Source organism: Euprymna scolopes, chromosome 23 (assembly GCF_053919585.1).
Source record: "Euprymna scolopes isolate OS-2025 chromosome 23, ASM5391958v1, whole genome shotgun sequence".
Lineage (NCBI taxonomy): Eukaryota > Metazoa > Mollusca > Cephalopoda > Sepiida > Sepiolidae > Euprymna > Euprymna scolopes.
Window position 1 is genome coordinate 45,935,242 of NC_136504.1, and position 23,070 is coordinate 45,958,311.

At 36.0% G+C, this 23,070-nt stretch overlaps 1 protein-coding gene across 6 annotated transcripts in view; it reads right to left on the minus strand.

The window, feature by feature from the left end:
• Nucleotides 1-1,113: 1,113 nt before the first annotated feature.
• LOC145245870 (ribonuclease P protein subunit p30-like) overlaps nucleotides 1,114-23,070 on the minus strand; it is a 162,295-nt gene continuing 140,338 nt past the window's right edge. For all 6 annotated transcript variants that reach the window (XM_080107583.1, XM_080107584.1, XM_080107586.1 and 3 more), the window contains 5 exons: nucleotides 20,228-20,344; nucleotides 18,702-18,731; nucleotides 13,435-13,472; nucleotides 5,843-5,922; nucleotides 1,114-1,372 (listed from right to left, as the gene is read on the minus strand). In XM_080107583.1, coding sequence (XP_079963709.1) covers nucleotides 1,167-1,372; nucleotides 5,843-5,922; nucleotides 13,435-13,472; nucleotides 18,702-18,731; nucleotides 20,228-20,344 — 471 coding nt within the window. In that variant the 3' untranslated portion in view covers nucleotides 1,114-1,166. The remainder of the gene's footprint in view (nucleotides 1,373-5,842; nucleotides 5,923-13,434; nucleotides 13,473-18,701; nucleotides 18,732-20,227; nucleotides 20,345-23,070) is intronic.

The window sequence follows — 23,070 nt, forward strand, 5'->3', positions numbered from 1 at the left end:
GTATCTTTCTAGCACGGTAGAGAGAACCTACCTTCTTCGCAGCGGTCCTGGTGATACTCTCAATGTAATTGTTCCAACTCATGTTTCCTGAGAGTGTTAGGCCGAGGAGTTTAAAGGATGTACTTTCAGATAAAGAGTCATTGGCCATTGCTATTGGTGGTAGAGAAGATTTCTTGTAATTATTGAAGGAAACGAGTTTTGTCTTGGCAGCATTGAAGGTGACCATCCATTTATGCCCCCATTCCACTACAGATCGGAGGTCATCCTCTAGTGTTTCTGCCATTTCTTTAGATACGTGTTCATTTGTTTTCCTGTAATGTCTGTTATAGAGTGTGGTGTCGTCAGCATATATACCCATCTCACAGGCAATTTTGTCAGGGAGGTCATTTATGAATATTAGGAATAACAGAGGTCCCAGCATAGACCCTTGAGGCACTCCCGCATTCATATTGTATTGTTTAGATGTACGACTGTCGAGGACAACCTGAATTTTCTCTTATCTAAGAAGGATTTAATTATGTCATGTATTCTTTCAGTGATACCATATGATCTGATTTTCCTGAGAAGACCTTCATGCCATACCCTGTCAAAAGCCTTTTTTTTTTCTTTTTTTTTTAATAAGTTTCTATTTCGGTTTCGATTCAAGCTAATGCACTCAAGTTATATGGATAAATTGTTTTATTTTTGAAATTGCAACTTTATAATGTATAAAAATCGATAGAACATTAACTTTCTAATAATATATACGAAATCTGCAAGAATTAAAATATATTTAAGTGTACTTTATGACCGGGTTTTACCAGGTGTTCATGCTAGCTTAGATAAATACTTTTGCAGCTTTAACAAAAAAGCTACAATAATATCAGAGCGTCTCTATTTACACTGAACATCTACAGAATGCCAACATCAATATATAACATATGAATGAGTCATCTGTGGAATTTCCATAGGTTCTGCTTGTTAAAATTATACAGATAATCGATCCTCATCTAAAAAAATTCAGAAACTTGTAATATTTGTAAACTTGTATAAAAAAAAACTAAAAAAAAAAAAAAACTATACCATGCCACAGACAAGAACTTCAGATGAAAAAAAGAATAAATACAAGCACAGTAAAGTTTAATGTTTTTTAATAAAAGAAAAAGGATGTGAGAAAAATGATGAAGTTATGTCTGATCTTTTTTCTTTTTGGTCGGTGGTTCATGATAACTTTCATCTTCAGAATCTTCAGTTTCTTCTTCTGAATCTTCTGGATTTGATTCTTCGCTCTCGATAGTCGCAGGATCTGTAGCATTGATGATCCATTTGTCTTGATTTGCGAGCCCGTCCAGTCGGCTGATGCTCACAACAGAACGTCCAGCTTTTCTAGCAGCTAATAAGATGATAAAAACAAAAACAGTAGATTCATACAAATGCATAAACTCGTAACAAAACTTTTTAAAAGTAAAAGAAAAAAAAGACAAAATGGAAAAATAGAGAGGAAATGTCAAAAAGGGGAAAATGCTAAAAATGTAAAAACAGAAAATGTAAAAAAAATGTAAAAAGGTAGGAAATGTACAAAAAAAAAGAAAAAAAGAGAAACATAAGGAAAATGTAAAAAAAAGGAAAAAATGGAAAAAAGAGGAAAAAAAATGGAAAAATTGAAAAAAAAGGAAAAAATGTAAAATAGGAAGAAAATGTAAAATAGGAAGAATTGATTATATAATGTTATAAATTGAATTTTTTAAAAAATTCTTAAATGCTGCAATATTTTAAGCTATAAATTTATATTTTTTACTAGAATATCTTGTCCTTTTCTTTTCCAGGTTTAAGCTTAACCATATTACTTTTCATGCTCACATTTTTCTATTGCAATCCATGAATTTTCAAGGCTTCCAGTAAATTCACTTGTTATTTGTTTAATTTCAGTCTTATTTTTTTACTGCATAAACATAACATACGTATATGTAATAACAATATACGGCACTCGTTTGCTTAAAAAAAAATACTCCCAATTATCTCCCTTTCATTCTGTCTGTTTCACGAGTTACTTCTCTTTTTGTGACAGTAGTCGCTGAAGCGACACTGTGGCTATGGAAACCAGTCATAAAAAGCATCACTCACCTCCTTACATATTTTTACAATTTTGAACACCAAAAAATTCATAACTTTTGTTTTACTGAACGAAAATTGAAAAATTTTTTTTCACAATATAGCTGAGAAGGTGATCTATAAACTGTAATAATTGTTTGAAATTTGGTCGAAAAATGAGTGAGCGGTGAAGCGAAGCGTTAAAGCAGTTCTAAATGACTAAAACTGCCCCTGAACCATATATTCAAACATTACCATGTTTGAATGATATAAACATAAAATATAGTTCTCTCCCACTGCAAGAACGTAGACACCAGGGTCGGAAAGTGGGATTGAGAAGTCAGCACCCCAGAGAAGGGGCACTCTGACCTGGAAAAAGTGCCTGGGCAGCCCCATCGGCATTCCCTGGTGAGGGCACCTCAGGCGATTAGCAATAAACTAACTTCTTCTCAAAGAGAGAAGACAAAGCCTGAGAGGATGGACCTCCTAGAACTGCACAGAGCTTAACTCCCACCACAAAATCAACAAGGTCCAGATCATTACCGGAATGGTCTAATTTCTGTTGATTTTTGGGGCTGAGTAAAAAAAAAAAAACCTAGCCGGATTGCATGTGTATTATAAATATAGCCCTGCTCATTTAACCCTGTTTCTTTCCTTTTCTAGGAAAACCTATTCTCCACATTATTTATACAATATATTTTCTCTTCCTTACCTCTTCTTTCCCACAGAAGAGACATTGCAAGTCTGCGTTATCGTTATTTTTATGGTGCTCAACTGAATTCCAATCTATGGTCCCCCTTGCCAAATTTTCACAAAAATACTCGACTAGCTACAACCACTATCAACAATTTCCCCCATTCTCTATCTGTGCCTAAATTTAAATGCAGATCCCATGAACAAAGTTTCTTTCCTAGAATACCCGCCTGTGGAACACTGTTCTGCTGACTGCTCCCCTGTTTAATACAACATGGTAGTCTTCAAAATCTGATATAAAAAGTTCTTGTTGAGCTGCCCCTTTAAATAATTCAAATTCTACCCAATTTACACCATTAAAGCCTACTACACTACTACCTTACATTCGTTAGCCCTTATCCTTGAGTGGACTTTGTTCCTTGATAAGTGGTGACTACCAAGAAAAAAAAACAAAAAAAAAACAAACAAACAAAAAAACATTATGTTCAGAAAGTACCCCACACATCACATACAGTATTTACCTATTTTTATTTAATAGGTCAAGTGCAAATGCAGACTACACAATATTATTGGTATGAATAAATTAAACAAAATTATTTAAAATACTATATGTTGATGCACTATATATATTTATAGATTTTATTTTCATTCATTTAAGAAAAAAAGCATTTTTCATAGCTCCTTGATTTTTTGCTAATGCGACATGATGCGGACCGAGCGATGCCGAGTGACCTTGCTAGTCGACACGAATTCAGAGAAATTCGCACGGCTGAATTCTAATGATGATGATGATGGTTTGATGTTGTTTAAACAGAAATGTCTATGGGATTTTGTCAGAGAGAGAAAAAAAAAAAACAAATAATTGTTCTTATCTTATTGCTATTGTAAATCCGTTAACAACGAAAAGATTGTTTTTAGACCCTCTGTTGAGCGATATGAAGAAATCCAGATTCTTAAGCTGACAGCTTGGGGTGGAAATCAGGGGTGAGGGGTCGCCGCCAGGCATTGTTGACCTGGGAGTGACTAATAGCTCCTAATAAGGAACACCTCAGTGCAATGAGGGTTAAAAATGGGGATAGATAAAGCCGTAAGGAGGAGTAGAAATCAGGGAAACAGAGAGAGGGAGAGGAAAGGAAAGAAAGAAAGAATAACTCCAAAAAGGTGGACGGAGGAATTACTGATTTGATAAAAACAAAAGACTTGGCTAATTGGTGTCTGTTTTCGCTGATCCCTTCCCGTGGACTGACGGTAGATGAAGAACGGAGAACTTGGTAAAAGAAACAAAACTGCCAGCCCCCTAAGTTGCATGACTAGGCCAGTGTGGAACTATTATTTGTAAAATCAAAGACAATAATCAATTCTATGTTAAGAAAACCAATTAAGTTTTGACTTTCTTTTCTTTGATTGGAACACCGTTGTGAATGCAATATATTTCTCCGATAGCCCAGGTGACGGTTGGAAGCTGATTTGAAAGCAGAACCGGAAGGAGACCGACGACGACCCGAAGACAAATTCGACCACTAGACGAAACCACGGGTAACGCCACAGGTATCGGCTACAGGTGCATTTCAATCACGAGCCTATGCACCTGAGCTGAGCTGCACTGGAGGGGTTACACTAAGATCAGAGTGTAGTAAGTGTCCTTGAAGTAAATATGGTATTATGGTGATTGATGATTCTAGCTAAGAGTGGAGTAAACAATTTTAGCTTTGAATTTTTGAACTTTTGCAAGGGAGATATACATGCAAACTTCTGGCGTCAAATGGTGCTGATGTGGAGAACAGATACTTCACTTTTACAAGGTGCGTTCAATAAGTTTCCAGACTATTTTCGTACAGGCACTTTTATTGGTAGTACACAGATGGAACGCTAGTCCTCTTCGAAGTAATCTCCTCCAGCTGCAATGCACTTGTACTGTTTCAGCAACTTCTGGAAGGGCCCATAGAAGTCCTCTTCACAGCCTCTTTCATCTCCTAAATTATCTCCTAGCAACAGCCTCTAAGGTTTACCTTGAGCTTAGGGAATAACCAAAAGTCACAGAGAGCAAAGTCTGGAGAACAGGGAGGGTGAGAAACTGTCTTGATGCCCATCTATGGTCAAATAGTCTGTGACAAGAATGGAATCATAGGCTGGTGCATTCACACAAATCTTCCGCATCTTCAGTTCCTCTATAGACGCAATGGTCCTTATCCATGAAATTCTTTATTTGGTCAATCAACTCTGGTGTCTTGACTTCCTTACTCCTCCCACGCCTCTCACATCCCTTACTCCCTGCCTTCCTTGAATCTCTTATGCTACTCGAAAACTGATGCTTGATTCATGCAAGATGGTCCAAAAGCAGTCTGAAGCATTCCATACGTTTCTGTGGCATTTTTTCCAGGTTTAAAACAGAATTTTATTGCATATCGTTCTTCTAAATTGTCCTCACGTTCAGATTGCATTTTTGAAATTCACCAGCTGTGATAATCAAGTTTTAGAATTGCAATTTTTGCTGTAGTTGTTAATTTGAAATCACAAAAATTAGTCATCTCATAAGATGTATAGCAATAACATACTGAATTTTCAAGAGTCTACAATAATTTTAAATGCCTGTACAAAAAGTCTGGAAACTTATCGAAGGCACCTTGTACTCATTTGCAAAAAATATTACAAATGTACGTTTTGAATAAAACTTTTGACAGATGTGACAGATTTTCATGAGATTGGTATCGTTTTAAAGCTAGACTCTTCGGATGATAAATATCGAAAAATTGGCTAAAAACATTAATTCCTTCACCCTCAACTGGGCAATTTTCTACAAGGAGGAGTTCCTTTTTTCACCAATATTTTTGAAAGTCATCCCCTTATTTTGATTGACTAGCCTTAATTTAAACCTTCGACACTTCCGAGTTTGCGATGGGCGCAATGGCAAAGACGTCACATTTTTTTTTTCATGTTCTTTTCCTCCTTCGCGGTACGGGTTTGAGCCGGCCTGTCTACTATCACTTTTTTTTTTTTGCTCAACACAAAAACACAAACCTCCAAAACACCCGAGCAACGCCGGGCACCCAGGCTAGTTTATAATAAAAGTATGACTTACCTGCATGCAATAACACAGAATTGCAGTTGGTCGAGATGGCTTGTTTGGCCTTTGGTTCTGATAAACCAAGCATGAGGCCTCTGAAAATCATCAGGTTAAGGAATATCTTTACAAATATAAAGGTTAGGAAAGCAAGTGTGGATTGGCCTTACGGGTTAAATGGAACAACTACCCTCTAATAACAAATTAGAACACATATCCCTTACCATCAAAGAATGGCAATTGCGTTATAGGAAACAGAGAAAGAAAGAAGTAATTCTAGCCAGACTACGTATAGATCATGCCTTCATTACACACCCACCTAAAAGGAGAAAATCCCTCTCTATGTACACAATGTCAAAAACTTATGTCCATTGACTTTGAAATAATAAGCTCCCAGTTCTTCCAGCAGCCTAGAAAACTTTTCAGCATAAATAAAAAATGCATTACATTTCCTAAAAACAATTGGACCGTACTGGAAAATCTAAAAATAGAAAAATAACTACCCCCTATTCTACAAGACAAAAAGGTTCCACAAACCAGAAACACATCTACAATCTTCTCATCTCGTATTTGTCTGAGAATAAATATAGCACTAGTGATTCCTTGCTCTGGCATAAAACCAAACTGTATTTCATATGTGCTGATTAAAAAAAAAACAAAAAACTATTTGACTTGTAAATGACCCTAGAGTGGCTGAGAAGGCAATTAAACACTAAACAAACAAGACAAATTAGTAGCTATTTAATTTTTGGTAAAATCGGAAAGAGGGGGAGGAGATCTCAACATTAAATAAATAATAATTTAATTTGGCCAAAAACAAATTCATATTTTATATTGAGAAGAAAGTTCTTGCTGATTTTTTTTATTTTAATTTCAAATGATGTATTTTCAAGTAAGTCTGCGTTAAAATACCTTTACTTTATATATCATTTTAAAGAGTGTTTTTTGCTCTAATTGTTTAAATTACAATCGTTTTAAAACAATTATATCTTCTTTTCAGAACGTCGAATACAAGATGGAAAAAAAGCAAAGTCGCACAGTTTTCTTATTTCAATTCAAGCTAGGCCAAAAGTTGCTGAAACAGCTCGCAACATCAACAAAGCGTTTGGCTCAGGAACCACTATTGAATGCACAATGCAATAGTGGCTTAAGAAATTTGTGGTGGCAACGAGTCTTGATGAGGAGTGTAGTGGTTGGCTATTGGATGTTGACAATGATTAATTAAGAGCATTAGTCGAAGCCAATCCACACAACAACTGTTTGAAAACTTGCTTGTGAATTAAACATAACGTATATAACGGTTTCAACCACTTGAGAGATTTGAAAAACAAAAAAAACTTAATAGGTGACTCACAAATTGAATGACAACCAGAAGAAACGCTGTAATGCAACAGGAAAGACCCGTTTCTCAACTGAATTGTGACTTGCAATGAAAAGTGGGTTCTTTATGGCAACTGACGATGCTTAGCTCAGTGATTAAACGCTGATAAAGCTCCACAATACTTCCTGAAGTCAGACTTGCACCAAAAGAAGGTCATGGTGACTGTTTGGTGGTCTGCAACCCGTCTCATCCATTTTTTTTTTTTAATGTAAGCGAAACCATTATGACCAAGAAGTACTGTCAACAAATGGATGAAATGCATCAGAAACTTCGACAACAACACTCAGCATTAGTCAACAGAAAAGGCCCAATTCTCCTCCACGACAACGCCTTACTGCACATTACTAAACCAACCTTGCGGAAGTTGAACAAAATGGCCTACAAAAATGCCTTATCCGCCATACTTTCCAGATCTCTCACTGACTACTACTTTTTCAAGCATCTCAACTTTCTGTGCAAGAAATGCTTCAAAAACTTAAACGTATCAAAAACGCCTTCGGCAACTTCATTGCCACCAGAACGCAAGATTTTTATGTTTCTGGCATAAATACACTTGTTTTGCGTTGATTCTGATGGTGCTTATTTCGATCAATAAATTTTTGTCTGAGCCGAGAGATGTTCATCTGAATTTCAAAGTTAAAAACCGCAAAAACTTTTTTGTCAACCTATGTGTTTGCATTATATGAGGAATGTTCCAAAAATAATGCCTCCTATTTTTTTATTCCAGCCAAATGGACCAGAAGGGTTGAAAATTGCATTGTCATGATGACTGAACTTATGCATTCATAATCTGAAAGTTTCATGTCTCTGTTGCAGATATTGATGGCTTGAAAGCAACCCTTATCATGGACATGTGCCAAAAGCAGGGTACTCCTGCAGTATTTTACCCACCGATTTCACGATCTTAGCCGAGCGTTGACGAACGCTTTCGGCGTTAACGCCGACGAAAGCCGAGAATTCGGAGCTACGGTGCAAGAACGCTAAAAGTATGTGAATAGCAACAACATTACAAGGAAAAGATATTACACACACACACAGCAAAATGGATAAAATTAATACAAAAAATTTGGATAAAATAAATCACAAACACTTACCGTAAGTTTTTTTAAAGTAAAATAAATTTATTTTGTTGAATATTTTTTTTTTTTTGGTTCATTTTGTTTTCCGATAGCTTTTTTTTTGGGGGGGGGGGTAAGCAACAGTAATAAACACTTCAATGTTTTTTTTTTTTTTTTTTTTAACAAAACGTTATTAAACAGTAACAACAATGTTTTTTTTATTTGTTTTTTTTTTTTTTCAGTAATGTTTGTAGGGGGGGGGGACAACAATTACTGTTTATCTTTAGTTCCGACTGGAAGATTTTCTACTGACTGTAGAGGCAAAGTAGGGAGCAAAGGGTTTTCAGAGGATGTGGAAAGAAGCTCCTTCCCAAACCGGGTAGCCTTCCGCGATTTGATTTATTATGGAGACAAAAGAAGGGTTGTGTCCAAATTTTTGTCTCCACATAAATTCGCATAAATATGTTTCCAACAGCTCCCGTTTTTTTTTTTTTTTTTTTTTTTATCGCTAAATTAAATAGCTGAAATGAAAGGCTGTGTATTTTTACTTTGAACAATAAAATAACTGAAATGAAACGCTATGTGTGTAATTTCAATGAAAATTATCCGTCTGCTGCGCGTTCGTTTGAAGCGTCCTGATTGGCTGATAGAGTATCGTACCGCTCGCCATGTTCCGGCGTTTTCCGACGGATGTCGATCAACGCTCGGCTAAGATCGTGAAATCGGTGGGTAAAATACTGCAGGAGTACCAAAAGCAGAGATGCGTCATTGAATTCCTGCATGCAGAAAAAATTGAACCAATCAACATTCACCAGCGAATTTAAGGAGATGTAAGTGACAAAGAGTGCTCCAGACTTATGACCGAGGCATAAAAAGAGATAAAAGTGCATTTAGAATATTCGTGACTATGTAGAAAAATTCTAGAGCACAAAAGCTCACTCATTTTAATAGTACCACTCCCGTCTTCGTAGCTCTTCAACGTTTTAGCTTTTGAGTTAAAAAATAGGAAGTCTTACTTGATAATGTAGATATTTATTCCTCAAACACCCAGTCTAAACTAAACCGCCATCTTGTTAAAAAAAAACTACAACAGCCAAGACTTCAGATTTTCTTTTATCTATAGACAAGGGGAGATAATTGAACAGTCTTAACTGATTAATATTACTTTGGGAACAACCCTCATATATATATATATATATATATATATATGATTACTTCATTTAATCACATAAATTAATATACAAATAAATAATCTTATGCATAAATTTTTCAGTATTTACTTCAACAGTGCTCAATACATAGGTAGAGCTAGGTAGTAAGTTATGAAAATATATATGGCAATTAAGCTACACAGAATATTCCGCGTTTCATTCATATATATACTAGAGAATTAATAGCAAAAACCCACAAAACTGGGAAAAGATAACAAATAGTAAATTCAACTCCAATTTCTGACAGACTATTTGAAGATTGTGTGTGTAAAAACGTGGTAACAATATAAGAAAATGTACATAATATATATATATATATATATATATAATACTTGTTTATTGTTATATAAACATGCTCACATCCCGCTGCTACAAATAGCCACTTGTTTCAATCAAACAACAGATATCATCAGGCAGCGACTTGACTATTCAAAAGTTCAATGAATAATGATTATTATATGATTATTCATTGAACTTTTGAATAGTCAAGTCGCTGCCTGATGATATCTGTTGTTTGATTGAAACAAGTGGCTATTTGTAGCAGCGGGATGTGAGCATGTTTATATAACAATAAACAAGTATTATCAGCTCTTTTTATTGAGCACTATCTAACAACCTCGTTGAATTCATTAGTCCATTACTTTTGAATATAAAAAAACCCGAGTATATATATATATATATATGTAAATAAAGTAAGACATGAAGACCTATTAAAAATGCTAAATAAACTATATATTGATAAAAAAGACCTTAGAATTTTGAACAACCTGGAGACAAAAAGGCGACAATTAGAATAGATGGAGAGCACTGTGAGGAAGTATTAATAAGAGGAGGAGTCCGCCAAGGGTGTGTCTCGTTACCAGATTTATTTAACCTCTATAGCAAAAAACATACAGCGAGAAATTGAGGACATCAAAGGAATAAGTTTGGGTGGACACAACGTTAACTATCTAAAGTATGCAGCCGATACTGTGTTAATAGTACAATTCAAAGAGAACCTCCAACATATGCCGGTTATTGTGATGGGAACAAATGAAAGTAACGGTCTTGCTTTAAATATTTTAAAAACAGTAAGCATGGTAGTATCCAAGAACACCCAAGCTCCAACATGCAAGCTACAATGTTGCAATGTACCAGTTAAAGTTGATAAATTCAAATATATGGGCTACTGGATCACATCTGATGGAAGGTGCACTACTAATATACAAAGTCGCATAGCTGCAGCCTTCAAGAGATTGTTATTATCATGACCAAGAGAAAGATTAAATTAGACACCAAATTCAAAACACTATGAACGTATATATGGTCTGTTCTATTATACAGTTGTGAGTGCAGGACACTCACCAATAACATGAGGAAGAGACTAGAGGCAACTGAAACTTGGTTCCCGAGGAGAATTTTGAAGATATCTTGGAGAGAAAAGAAAACAAATCAGGAGGTATTAGAAATGGCAAATACAGAAAAGTTTCTAATAAGAACAGTATGATAAACACAAATGAGATTCATGGGTCATGTCTACAGAAAAAGCAGAATAGAACAGATTAGCTTGACAGGAAAGATCATGGATAGAAGAAGCAGAGGACGACAGCAAGAAACATATGTTGACAGTCTGAATACCTGGGTAACATCAAAAATGATGAGCAACAGTGAATTCATGAAGGTCTTGATAGAGAGAGAGAGAGAGAGAGAGAGAGAGAGAGAGAGAGAGATGGTGAGCCATAGATGTCAATGCCTGTACCAGGCAGGACATCACTTGATGATGATATATATATAAGAACAAGTAGTTAATAAAACATGTTAAAAAAACACTTTGAAAAAGAGTTAAAAACATATTTAATTTTAAAAAGGAAGCGCAAAATAAGTGGATAGTCCTTAATCCTCAAAGTTTTGAAGAAATACTTTCCTTCTCATCAGAGGGTAGGATTTAGCAAAATGCGGGATCGGATTTTGCTTGCAAAAGTATTTGATGAAACTACAAGTAAGTAATAGATCTTACTTGATAACAAATAATGAAGCAGAGGGAATATGGCGAAGAAAAGGTGATTTCACGTTATATATATATATATATATATATATATATATAAAAAGAAAACTTATCCCTTTATGTAATATGTGTGTGTGTGTGTGTGTGTGTGTGTATGTTGGATAATGGATGAGTAAGTTTGCTAGTATACATTTTAGCACAAATGAATGACTTGTGCTGTGTGTGAGTGTGTGGAAGAGGGTGCATTTGAGAGGGTGTATTGACAATAACCTATCATCAATGAGAAAGTTGACAGGTCGGATTTGATTGCTTAACCCTCAATTCTTTTTACAATTTAAGTCCCCAACAATGTACAGTATGAAGCTATGATAAAACATTGTTTTCTCACTGTTTTTTTTACCACAATATGTTTCTTAGATATGTAAAATGAGCAAGACAACAGATCACGTTTTAACTTTTAAGTTCAGATGAAAATATCTCGGCTCAAACAAAAATTGATTGATTGAAATAAGCACCATCAGAATTGACACACTTCTGCCAACGCAAAACAAATGTACTTATGCCAGTAACGCAAGAATTTTGTGTTCTGGCGACGAAGTTGCTGAAGGCGTTTTTGATATCACTTAGGTTTTTGGAGCATTTCTCGCACAGAAAGTTGTCGAGATGCTTGAAAAAGTGATAGTCGGTAGGTGAAAGGTCTGGATAGTATGGTGGATGAGGCAAAGTTTTGTAGGTCAATTCATTCAACTTCTGCAGGGTCAGTTTAGCAATGTGCAGTGAAGTATTCTCCTGGGGAAGAATTGGGCCTATTTTGTTGACTAATGCTGGGTGTTGTTGTCGAAGTTTCTGATGCATTTCATCTATTTGTTCACAGTACTTCTTTGTCATAATAGTTTTGCATGCATTAAAAAAATAAAACTATAATGGATGAGACTGGTCGCAGGCCACCAAACAGTCAACAAGACCTTTTGGTGCAACTCTCCTTCGGGAAGTGTTGTAGAGCTTCTTCAGTGTCTAACCACAGAGCTGAACATCGTCAGTTGTTGTAAAGAACCCACTTTTCATTGCAAGTCACAATCCGGTTGAGAAACGGGTCGTTCTTGTGTAAAAGAAGGGACGATGACTCTTCATAAGAGCATTTCTTTTGGTTGTCGTTCAATTCATGAGGCACCCATTTATCAAATTTTTTTTTCTTTCCAATTTTTTTTGTGGTTGGAAATTGTCATATACATTACGTTCGATTCAGAAGCAAATTCTCAAAAAGTTGTGCATGGATTAGCTTCAACTAAGGCTCTTAATTAATCATAGTCAACATCAGATGGCAGATCACTATGCTTATAACCTTTACGACTTGTCGCCGCCACAAAATTTCTTAAACCATCATTGTCTTGTGCATTTAGTAGTGGTTTCTGGGCCAAACGCTTTGTTGATATTGCGAGCTGTTTCAGCAGCATCTTGGCATAGTTTGAATTGAAATAAGAAAATTGTGCTTTTTTTTTCATCTTGTATTCAACATTCTAAAAAGAAGACAATTGTTTTAAAACGATTGTAATTTAAACGATTAGATAGAGCGAAAAACGCTCTTTAAAATGATATATAAAATAAAGGTATTATAATGAAAACTTATATGAAAATACATTATTTGAAATTAAAATTCCACAAGAACTTTCTAGTCAACCTAATATATGTGTGTGTGTTGGATAATGGGTGAGTAGGTTTGCTAGTATACATTTCAGCACAAATGAATGATTTGATTGCCTAAACCTGTATTTAGCCCAATATTTTTTTTTATTTTTTTTATTTTACAATTTAAGTTCCCAAAAATGTTCAGTATGAAACATGTACAGCTATTATAAAACATTGTTTTCCTACTCTGTCTTTTTACCATAACATGAACATTTTTCTTAGATATGTAAAATGAACAACACAACAGATATTGACGTTCAAGTTTATATCGGTTAGCAAAAGAAGGATACAAAGCCGTTACATCATAAGGACTTCTAATGTCAAGGGGCTGAAAAAGAAAAAAAAAAAAAAAAAAAAAAAAAAAGCATTAGCTTTAAAATACATACACAATTCTCAGAAGAATAAGTAAATCGATAAATTTGGCCTTTCAAAATAAAAACAAAAGACAAAAAAAGAGAGAAAGGAATAAAAATATAGAAAGGATTTTTTTTTTTCAATCTTGAATTTACCATAATCATTGTGCAACCTAGTACATTCGGTTCCTTCCTAATCCATATTAGAATACAAAAATAACAAACTAAGACTACAGGTATTGAAAGACCTACTTAAAAAAACAAAAAACAAAAAAAACAAAACAAAAAAAACTTAATAAAATTAATTTCGAAAACACTGGAAAATGATTTTAATACTATAACCTACAAATCATTAAAAATTAAAAATGTTATGTTCTTCACTCAAGATGGCTCCGGAAGAAAATGAAACTACTAGGATACACAACAAGTATGGCAAATTCATTTGCCAGTTCCAGCCTGAAATTTAAAAACTTATCTAGTATCTAGAAAAGATGTTTTAAAAATATGCAAACACAAACCACTTGTAATATTTAATGAAATATGTCTTGAATAAAATAGCTAATATTTCATTATAATATATACCAATCCTTATTTAAGAAGCTCAATGTAATTACAGAGCAATATAGTGAATAAATGACAACCAACTATTCCAAAATTCATGATGTTGATCATTTTATAATTTATTCCTTTAATTCAGTTGACATTTACAATTCTTGACAGTATCTTTTGTAGTGCAAAATCAATCACTAATCAGTGAATCTATTATGCCTTCAACTCATCAGAAGAAATAGCAACAATCAATTCGTCAAAAGGATTGAAGGTGTGATTTGACATGATTAAAATCCGAAAATTGGAAGAGAAGCTGCAAATACCTTTAATATGTTTCCATTATGCCATTTTGAATTTTCAGTCACAGGAAGCAAAGTCTGAACTATAGGGAGGGTGAGGAACGGTCTTGATGCCTATAACGTCTTTCTCTCTGATCTTCTCTGAGCAACCTTTCAACAAACTTTGCGCTAATCTTCAGTTCCTTGTATAGTTCCCACACCGGCATCAAACTGTGCATTTATTGTCTCTGTAGACACACGCTGGTCCTTATTCATGTAATTCTTTATTTGGTCAATTAACTTTGGTATTCTGACTTCCTTCCACACTTATCTCTTGCAGACCTCCTGTCCTTCACTTATGCTACTCAAATACTGACACGTAATTTATGCAAGATGGTCAAAAAGCAGTCTGAAGCATTCCATATGTTTCTGTGGCATTTTTTTCAAGTTTAAAACAGAATTTTACTGTCCAGATTGCATTTTTGAAATTCACCAACTGTGACAATTAGGCTTTAGTAGGGTGTATTCCAATTTCTGATGTAGCCGTTCAATTAAACCTGAAATCATCAAATTGGTCAGTCATCTCATAAGATGTACAGGAATAACATACTGAATTTTCAAGACAAAAATGTCTGAAAACTTATTGAAGGCACCTCGTGTGTGTATATATATATATATATATTTTGTTTCAAAATCTCTGGCCTTGATGGAAGGGAGACTAAAACTTGCTGCTATGGTTTCAAATGATCTGAAATAACAGCAAATATTTCTCATCTGTTATATCTCCCCTCTTTTGAGAATAAGGCATGATTATGAATATCTCCAGTATCAAATAATCCTTATACACTGTGAAATTTACTTTGTGTATGAAAACCAAACAGGGGAGATATAACATATGATAAATATCTGGAATCAAGTCTTCTCTTGCTGTTATTTCAGATCATTTGAAACCATAGCAGCAAGTTTTAGTTCTTCTCCATCATGATAGAGGTTTTGAGGAAATATCATATTTTGTAATTTATATGCAAAACTAGAAAAACAAATGATTATGATTGAAAAATTTTATAGCTGTAAAAACGTGCGAAAAATAGGTTCTTGATGATGAATGATCACCTTTATGTGCGACGTTAAGAGCAAATTTCACATAGCCCACTACACAATTCAGGCCATTACCTTTCCAATAAGCCTTCATTTGTTAAATTCTGATCAATAGTCGTTGAGATTTGGAACTTATAAAATGTCCAAAAAAGATGGTGTGCGTGTGTGTGCATATATAACTATTTAATTTACTCACATAAAATTAATATATGAAAGTATAGATTTATGCGTAAACTTTAAGTATTTACTTCAAAAGTGCTCAATACGTAGGTAGAGCTAGTTAGTAATTTATAAAATTACTATGGCGATTAAGCTACACTGAATATTCCGCGTTTCACCCACTCTAGGATTCTTCAGTCTTATGCGCGAATTCTGTGGTTGTTTGTCGTTTTTATATGCGCATCTTCTATTGAGATTTTAGTTAGCCAATCAGCTTGGCTCAAACAAAAATTGATTGATTGAAATAAAATCTCAATAGAAGATGCGCATATAAAAACGACAAACAACCACAGAATTCGTGCATAAGCCTGAAGAATCCGAGAGTGGATGAAATGCGGAATATTCAGTGTAGCTCAATCGCCATATACATTTTATATATATATATATATATATATATATATATTAGACATTAAGAGGAGATTATAGACAGACATAAATACCCGTTCACATACACTTTTTCATAATAAAGCTAGAACCCAGAATTAGATGGAATCGAGCAATTGCATCGATAACAGACAACGCCAGACCCAAAGTGGCTTTTGTAAAGACGTGATGTCCCTCAACAAATAAGTTGTTCGGAAATTGTGTCTTGGGGAGTCGACTGATTTCAGTTAATGTTTGTAGATATGACATCTACTGCCTGCATACTAGCAGTAACTATCTTAGTTGTATAGGATGCGTGACTTGTCACATAGTAGAATGTAGAACTGAATAAAAATTAAAATCGAGGCACAGCCAATAGATTGCGCCATGGCCCATATGGTTAGGTCGTCAGTATTGCACACTTCATATGTGCAACGACCTGAGTTCGCGCCTATGTCGGAGCACGTCACTGATGAGATGCAGTACATTGAAACCCACTTTGAGTCTGGCATTGTCTATTGTTGATGCAATTGCTCGATTCCATCTAATTCTGGGTTCTAGCTTTATCATGAAAAAGTGTATATGAACGGGTATTTATGTGTCTATATACACATATATATGGATATATATACACTGGTAGTCAAATCGAATATTGAAATGCTCATATCTTTGGTTCTATGGGACGAAACTACATGTAACTTTGCAGGCTTTTTGAAGATTATAATACTATTCTATGGTTAAAATTTTATGACAGTTGGTAAAAAAGCCTATATTTTCAAACCAATAAAATATGTCCAAATTTGCCTATATTTGTATATATAGTGTCCTGCAGGCCAGCTTCAGTTTTTTTTAGTTTTATTTTATTTTTTTTATTCAATTTTCACCCCAAACAAGGCACAGTGCCACTTTGAAGCAGGGGGCTACTTTCAGGGACTTAATTAGCGGGGTTATTATGAAGGGAGATGAGTAGAAAGATGTTTGTTAACATTACACTTGAACTTCTGCATATCATTGCAGTTGGGAAAGCAGAATCCCAGAAGGGAGTTCAAAAGACCCGCAGTTCTGGGGAAGAAACTATTGGAGTAAAAGGCTTTCTTGCACCTAGGGATCTCTACTGTAAAGGGATGAGACTTAGTAGCTTGTCGGGTTTGTCGGGGGTAGTTACGTCGGGGAGGTACAAGTGTTTGCAGTTCGTCAGAGCATTCACCATTGAAGTATTTGTAGAACAGGCAGAGGTATGCAACATCTCGTCGATGGGACAGAGGCTGAAGCCTAGATGACAGTTCAGGACCTATCAGGTTGGCGACTCTCTTTTGAACCTTGTCCAGGAGTGAGAGACAAGAAGCAGATGCACCAGCCCAGATGTGACAACAGTACTCCATACATGGGCGAATGGTTGCCTTATAGAGGTATAGGATACTGTCAGGCGTAAGTAGTTTTCTAGCACGGTAGAGGGAGCCAACCTTCCTTGCAGCAGCCTTGGCAATGCTCTCAATGTATCTATTCCAGTTCATATTCCCTGTAAACGTTAGGCCAAGGAGTTTAAAAGAAGTACTTTCAGGAAATGTGTTCTTGGCCATTGCTATTGGTGGTAGAGAAGATTTCTTGTAGTTATTGAAGGAAACAAGCTTAGTCTTAGCAGCATTGAATGTGACCAACCATTTTTGTCCCCATTCCACTACGGATTGGAGGTCATCCTCTAGTTTTGCTGCTCCGGTTGTCTGCCCTGTGGCCTTGCCAGGCCACTAATGTATCTACTTGTGTATAAAAGGCACTTTGTCCGTGAATTTGTTCTCTAGGGACTCCAAAACGGCTGGATTAAATTTTTAAAAATTTCACACAAATGTACTTTATGTCTGACAATGTTCTTAGATAGGTTTTGTATCAGAATGCCTCTGATAAGTACCCAAAATAAGTAATCAAAATAAAATTAAAGAAGGAACAGTCCAATTTTGATCAAAGTTAACACCCTTATACAGACTAACATCACATGTACATTTGAGAAGTTCTATCACCACATAAGCAGAAAGGCACCTTCATTCTTGTGGAAATTATTTGGTAGCCCTTAGGCGAAGGCTTAGCAATTAGAGTCAAAGGTGGCTTCGTGGAAAAGTTAAAATTTCCCGACCAGCAGGAATTGTCACTCCTACACTGATGATAGTGTAAGCATGATACACTAGTGTCTGTAGGTATAAAGAATAATTATTTCATCTATTATATAAATCTTACCTGTCTGTTTAAATGTATGTATGTATGACTAAAACTTTCGACAGAGGTGATGGATTTTCACGAGATTGGTATTGTTTTGAAGCTTGACCCTTCGGATGACAAATATAAAAAAAAATGGCTAAAAACATTAATTCCTTCACCCTTAACTGGGCACTTTTCTACAGGGAGGGGTCGCTTTTTTCGCCTATATTTTCGAAAGTCATCCCCTCTTTTCTCTTGACCAGCCTTAATTTAAACCTTTGCCACTTCTGGTTTGGCGATGAACTCAACGGCAAAAATGTCACATCTTTTTTTCACATTCTTTTCCTCCTTCGCAGTACGGGTTCGAGCCTGCCTGCCTGCCTACGATCACCTTTTTAAATTTTTACTCAACACACACCTTTAAACACCTGGGCAATGCTGGGTACCCAGGCTAGTTATAAATATGTACTAGTCAATAAGAAAATGAAAAACAGAAACTTTACTTACATTTTTACAACCGCTGCTCAATATTAAATTCTGTAAATAAAAAAAGTCATAAATTTTCAAACAGTTGTTTGGACAAATAAACTACTTACTTCAGACTTGTATTATACTGTAAAACAAAACAAGAGTTCATATACGGAGATCAGATGGTATTTGAAATTATATAAAATTATGTCCACTCCAGATAAGATTCTCTAATTAGTTGTTTTTTATACCATAAATTAAACAGCCCATAATTTTCAAATAGGCTTGCCCTGTGGCTTATTCCAAGTGGTATGTGTGTATTCTTAGCAAAACTGAGAAAAAAGTGGGAGTAGAATTTGAATCAGAAGGGAAAAGGAGAAAGAGGGTGGGGGACGAAAAGAGAGGAGGGAAAGGAGAGAGAGAGAGAGAGAGAGAGTGGGGGACGAAAAGAGAGGAGAGAGAGAGAGTGGGTGAAGAAAAGAGAGGAGAGAAAGGAGAGAGAGAGGGGGAAGAAAAGAGAGGAGGGAAAGGAGAGAGAGAGAGAGTGGGGGAAGAAAAGAGAGGAGGGAAAGGAGAGAGAGAGAGTGGGGGAAGAAAAGAGAGGAGGGAAAGGAGAGAGAGAGAGAGTGGGGGAAGAAAAGAGAGGAGGGAAAGGAGAGAGAGAGAGTGGGGGAAGAAAAGAGAGGAGGGAAAGGAGAGAGAGAGAGAGAGAGAGTGGGGGAAGAAAAGAGAGAAGGGAAAGGAGAGAGAGAGAGAGAGAGAGGGCGAGGGGGAACGAGAGAGAGAGGGCGAGGGGGAACGAGAGAGAGAGGGCGAGGGGGAACGAGAGAGAGAGGGGCGGGGGGGAACGAGAGAGAGAGGGGGCGGGGGGGAACGAGAGAGAGAGGGGCGGGGGGGAACGAGAGAGAGAGGGGGCGGGGGGGGAACGAGACAGAGAGGGCGGGGGGGAACGAGAGAGAGAGAGGGCGGGGGGGGGGGAACGAGAGAGAGAGGGCGGGGGGGGGGGAACGAGAGAGAGAGGGCGGGGGGGGGGGGAACGAGAGAGAGAGGGCGGGGGGGGGGAACGAGAGAGAGGGCGGGGAACGAGAGAGAGAGGGCGGGGGGGGACGAGAGAGAGGGAGGGGGGATTAAAGGGGAGGGAAAAGAAGAAAGAGGAAAAGAGGAGGAGAAAGAGGAAACAGAGGGAGAGAGAGGATGAGAGAGAGAGGAAATAGAAATAGAGTGTGGGGGGGAAAAGAGAGGAGAGTAGAGGAAAAGATGAAAAAAAAAGGGGAGGAAAAAAAAGGGGAGTAGGAGAAGAAAGAAAAAGCAAAGCAGATTAAACGAAAAGTAATACTGACAGAAATTAGTTTTTCTATTTCAACAATCAGATTTCCAATATATTAAATAACATTTTCTTTAATATATGAACTATAATACACAGTTTTGAAAAATTAACAAAACATCCAATTTTTCAAAATGGATATTATTTAAACAGAATGGAAAAAATAAAAATATGCTTTCTTTTTTTTAAATCGGGAAAACAACGAAAAACAATTATTTTAAAGAAAATAAAAATCATTTACCTTTCCTTTTCCGACTTCCAAAAGCATTTGAACATTGGCAATGATGTGCTTGCGAGCAACTCTATCGCGGATCATTGGCCCATATTGAATTTCAAAGAAAACTCCCCGCTCAACTGCCTGAAAAGAAAATGTTAGGCCAATTAAAAAAAAAAAAAAAAAATACAAGAAAAATAATCTTATATTTTGACTGGCTCTTTTCATAATAATAGTAATACTAATGCTATCAGTGTTGTTAATAATAATAATAATAATACGCAATTATGCAATTGTAAAATAAAAATAATTGCCCATTAATAAATAAATGTCTAACAGCTAATATCATATATAAAGCAACAGTAAATAATAATAGCAACAGACGAGACACAAAAATAATTTCAAATATAGGTATAATCATTACATGATGACATTCAGAAATGAAAAAATATAGAAATAACACTAGGAGATGATTATATAAGAGAAAAAGTGCATCTCCCACCAAGCCACAAAGTCTATTTTGTACTCTGTCAAGGCAGGATAGGCTGTTTTTAGCAGCTCCTGCCCAAATATGGCAGCAGTACTCCATCCTTGGACATACTTGGCTTTTATATAGATAGAGAATTGCATCATTAGTGAGATATCTTCTGGAGCGGTAGAAGGATCCCACCATTTTCCCATCGACCTTGACCACAGACTTGATGTATGTGTTCCATTTAAGATCAGGAGTAAAGGTCAAACCCAGAAGCTTATCAAAACATGGGGCCTCCCCTAGACGGGAGTCATCCATTTCAATTGATGCCAGATGGGGATCAGAGCGTTTATGATGTAGAGATAGGAGCTTGGTCTTAGATGCATTAAAGGTAACCAGCCACCTCTTTCCCCACTGTACCACGCACTCAAAATCAGAGGAGAGAGAATCAGAGAGAACATCGTCATTTACGACCTTTAATGTGTTTCCATAGATAGTCGTGTCATCAGCATACATGTCAACAAAAGATTTTAGTACGTGTTTTGGGAGATCATTAATGTAGATCAGGAAGAGAGTTGGGCCCAGTATGTACCCTGAGGGACTCCAGCATTAATACTGTGGGCCTCTGATTTTTGTCCATCAAGCACTACTCTTCTGAGCCTATCAGAGAGAAATGATTTAATGATCGAGAAAACATTTCCAGTTATACTGTAGCTGGAAATACTAATTTCTATTGGCAACATCTTGAACTAGCTTCTCCTGGCTTTGCTGAAATAAAGAATGCAAATCAAATCATAAAAGCACAATTAAATCATATCTTGAATCCACTACTCCTCCTACACCAGAGACACTTCATCTACAACAGTCTTGATGAAAGGGGAGGGGGTCATTATTGTCTGGAATTAAAGCCTCACAACAACCAACGAAAAAAAGAATACTTAATTAAGAGAAATACCATTTATTAAGCTCTTGACGTCACCTTCTCTTCTGCTAGCAGCAGAGAAGGAAGGAAGGTCACTCCAGAGTTACTTACATATTTGTTTATAATCGATTGTTCCTATATACTTACCTCTCCACAAGGGCAAAGTTAGATACAAGATCGGTTTTTAATATGGGCAAAATTTAGCCCCCTAAAAAAAAAAGGGGGCACTCTGGATTGGAACAAAAATAAAAATTGCCTCAAGTCTTGAAAAATTTCTCCTTTACTAACCTAGCATAGAATAGATTAAGTGTAGCATAAGAACAGATACTACACTTTGTTCTTAACCTAAAGGCCAAGGAAGTCGTTTATAATCGATTGTTAAGTCATATCTTTACACATGCTGTCCACTCAAAGCTTTGCACTTTCCCTTAGAGCCATGTGATATCATGTCTGTTTCTATCAACAGCAGATTGAGGAAGCATCTAAGTAGATATGATGACCTCGATTTTCTGTGTACGTACATTCTAACGTTGCTCTGAATTAAAAACAAATTTATATGAGTGAACATGCTCTTTACAATTGGACACTTAGAGGAAAAATATTATAACTCAAAAAGCAAAACTAATAAAGTTATTAAACACAAAACTGACTTTAAATCAAAATGCAGACACACTGACAAATACCATTTTTGTTATTTAAGCCTAAAGTAAAAATAAATATTGCAGAATAAAAAACAATTTAAATAATTAACAAGATTAAGCTTCTCTCCTTTAACAACTACAAAAAACTTTTTAACCAACAATTGACATGACAAATAACACCCTACCTGAGAGCCTATTCATCAAACTCAATCGTTTTAACATTCACAGGCAACATGAATTGGAACAAATACATTGAGGACATTGCCAAAGCTGCTACAACAAAAGTGGGCTCCATCTACCATGCTAGAACATTACTTGCACCAGGGAATATCCTATGTATTTACAACACTACAATTCGCTCATGCATGAAGTATTGTTGCCACATCTGAGCTGGTGCATATGTCACCAATCTTTCACTTTTAGACAGGCTCCAAAAAAAAAAAAAAAAAAAAAAAAAAAAAAAAAAGCTAAAATCTAATAGGTCCAGCACTATCTGCCAAGCTCCAACCTTTGTTTCATTGTTGTAGCATTGCATTCATGTCTGTTTAACAAGTATTTTAATGAAATGTGTTTTGATGAACTCATAGCACTTGTGCCCCTCACGACATACATAGTCCTGACTAACAAGACAAGCACCAAAATCCCACCTCTTCACTGTTTAGATCCCTAGATACTGAAAAGCCTTCTTTAATAGTTAATTTCCTTGGACTTTGGAATCCACACCCTGTTTACTGCTTCCCTGACTGTACTAAACCACAGAAGTTTAAATGTAATGTGAACAGACATCTCTCTGCGAAAGTAAGTTCAATAGACAAGGCAGTGATGGTAGGCAGTA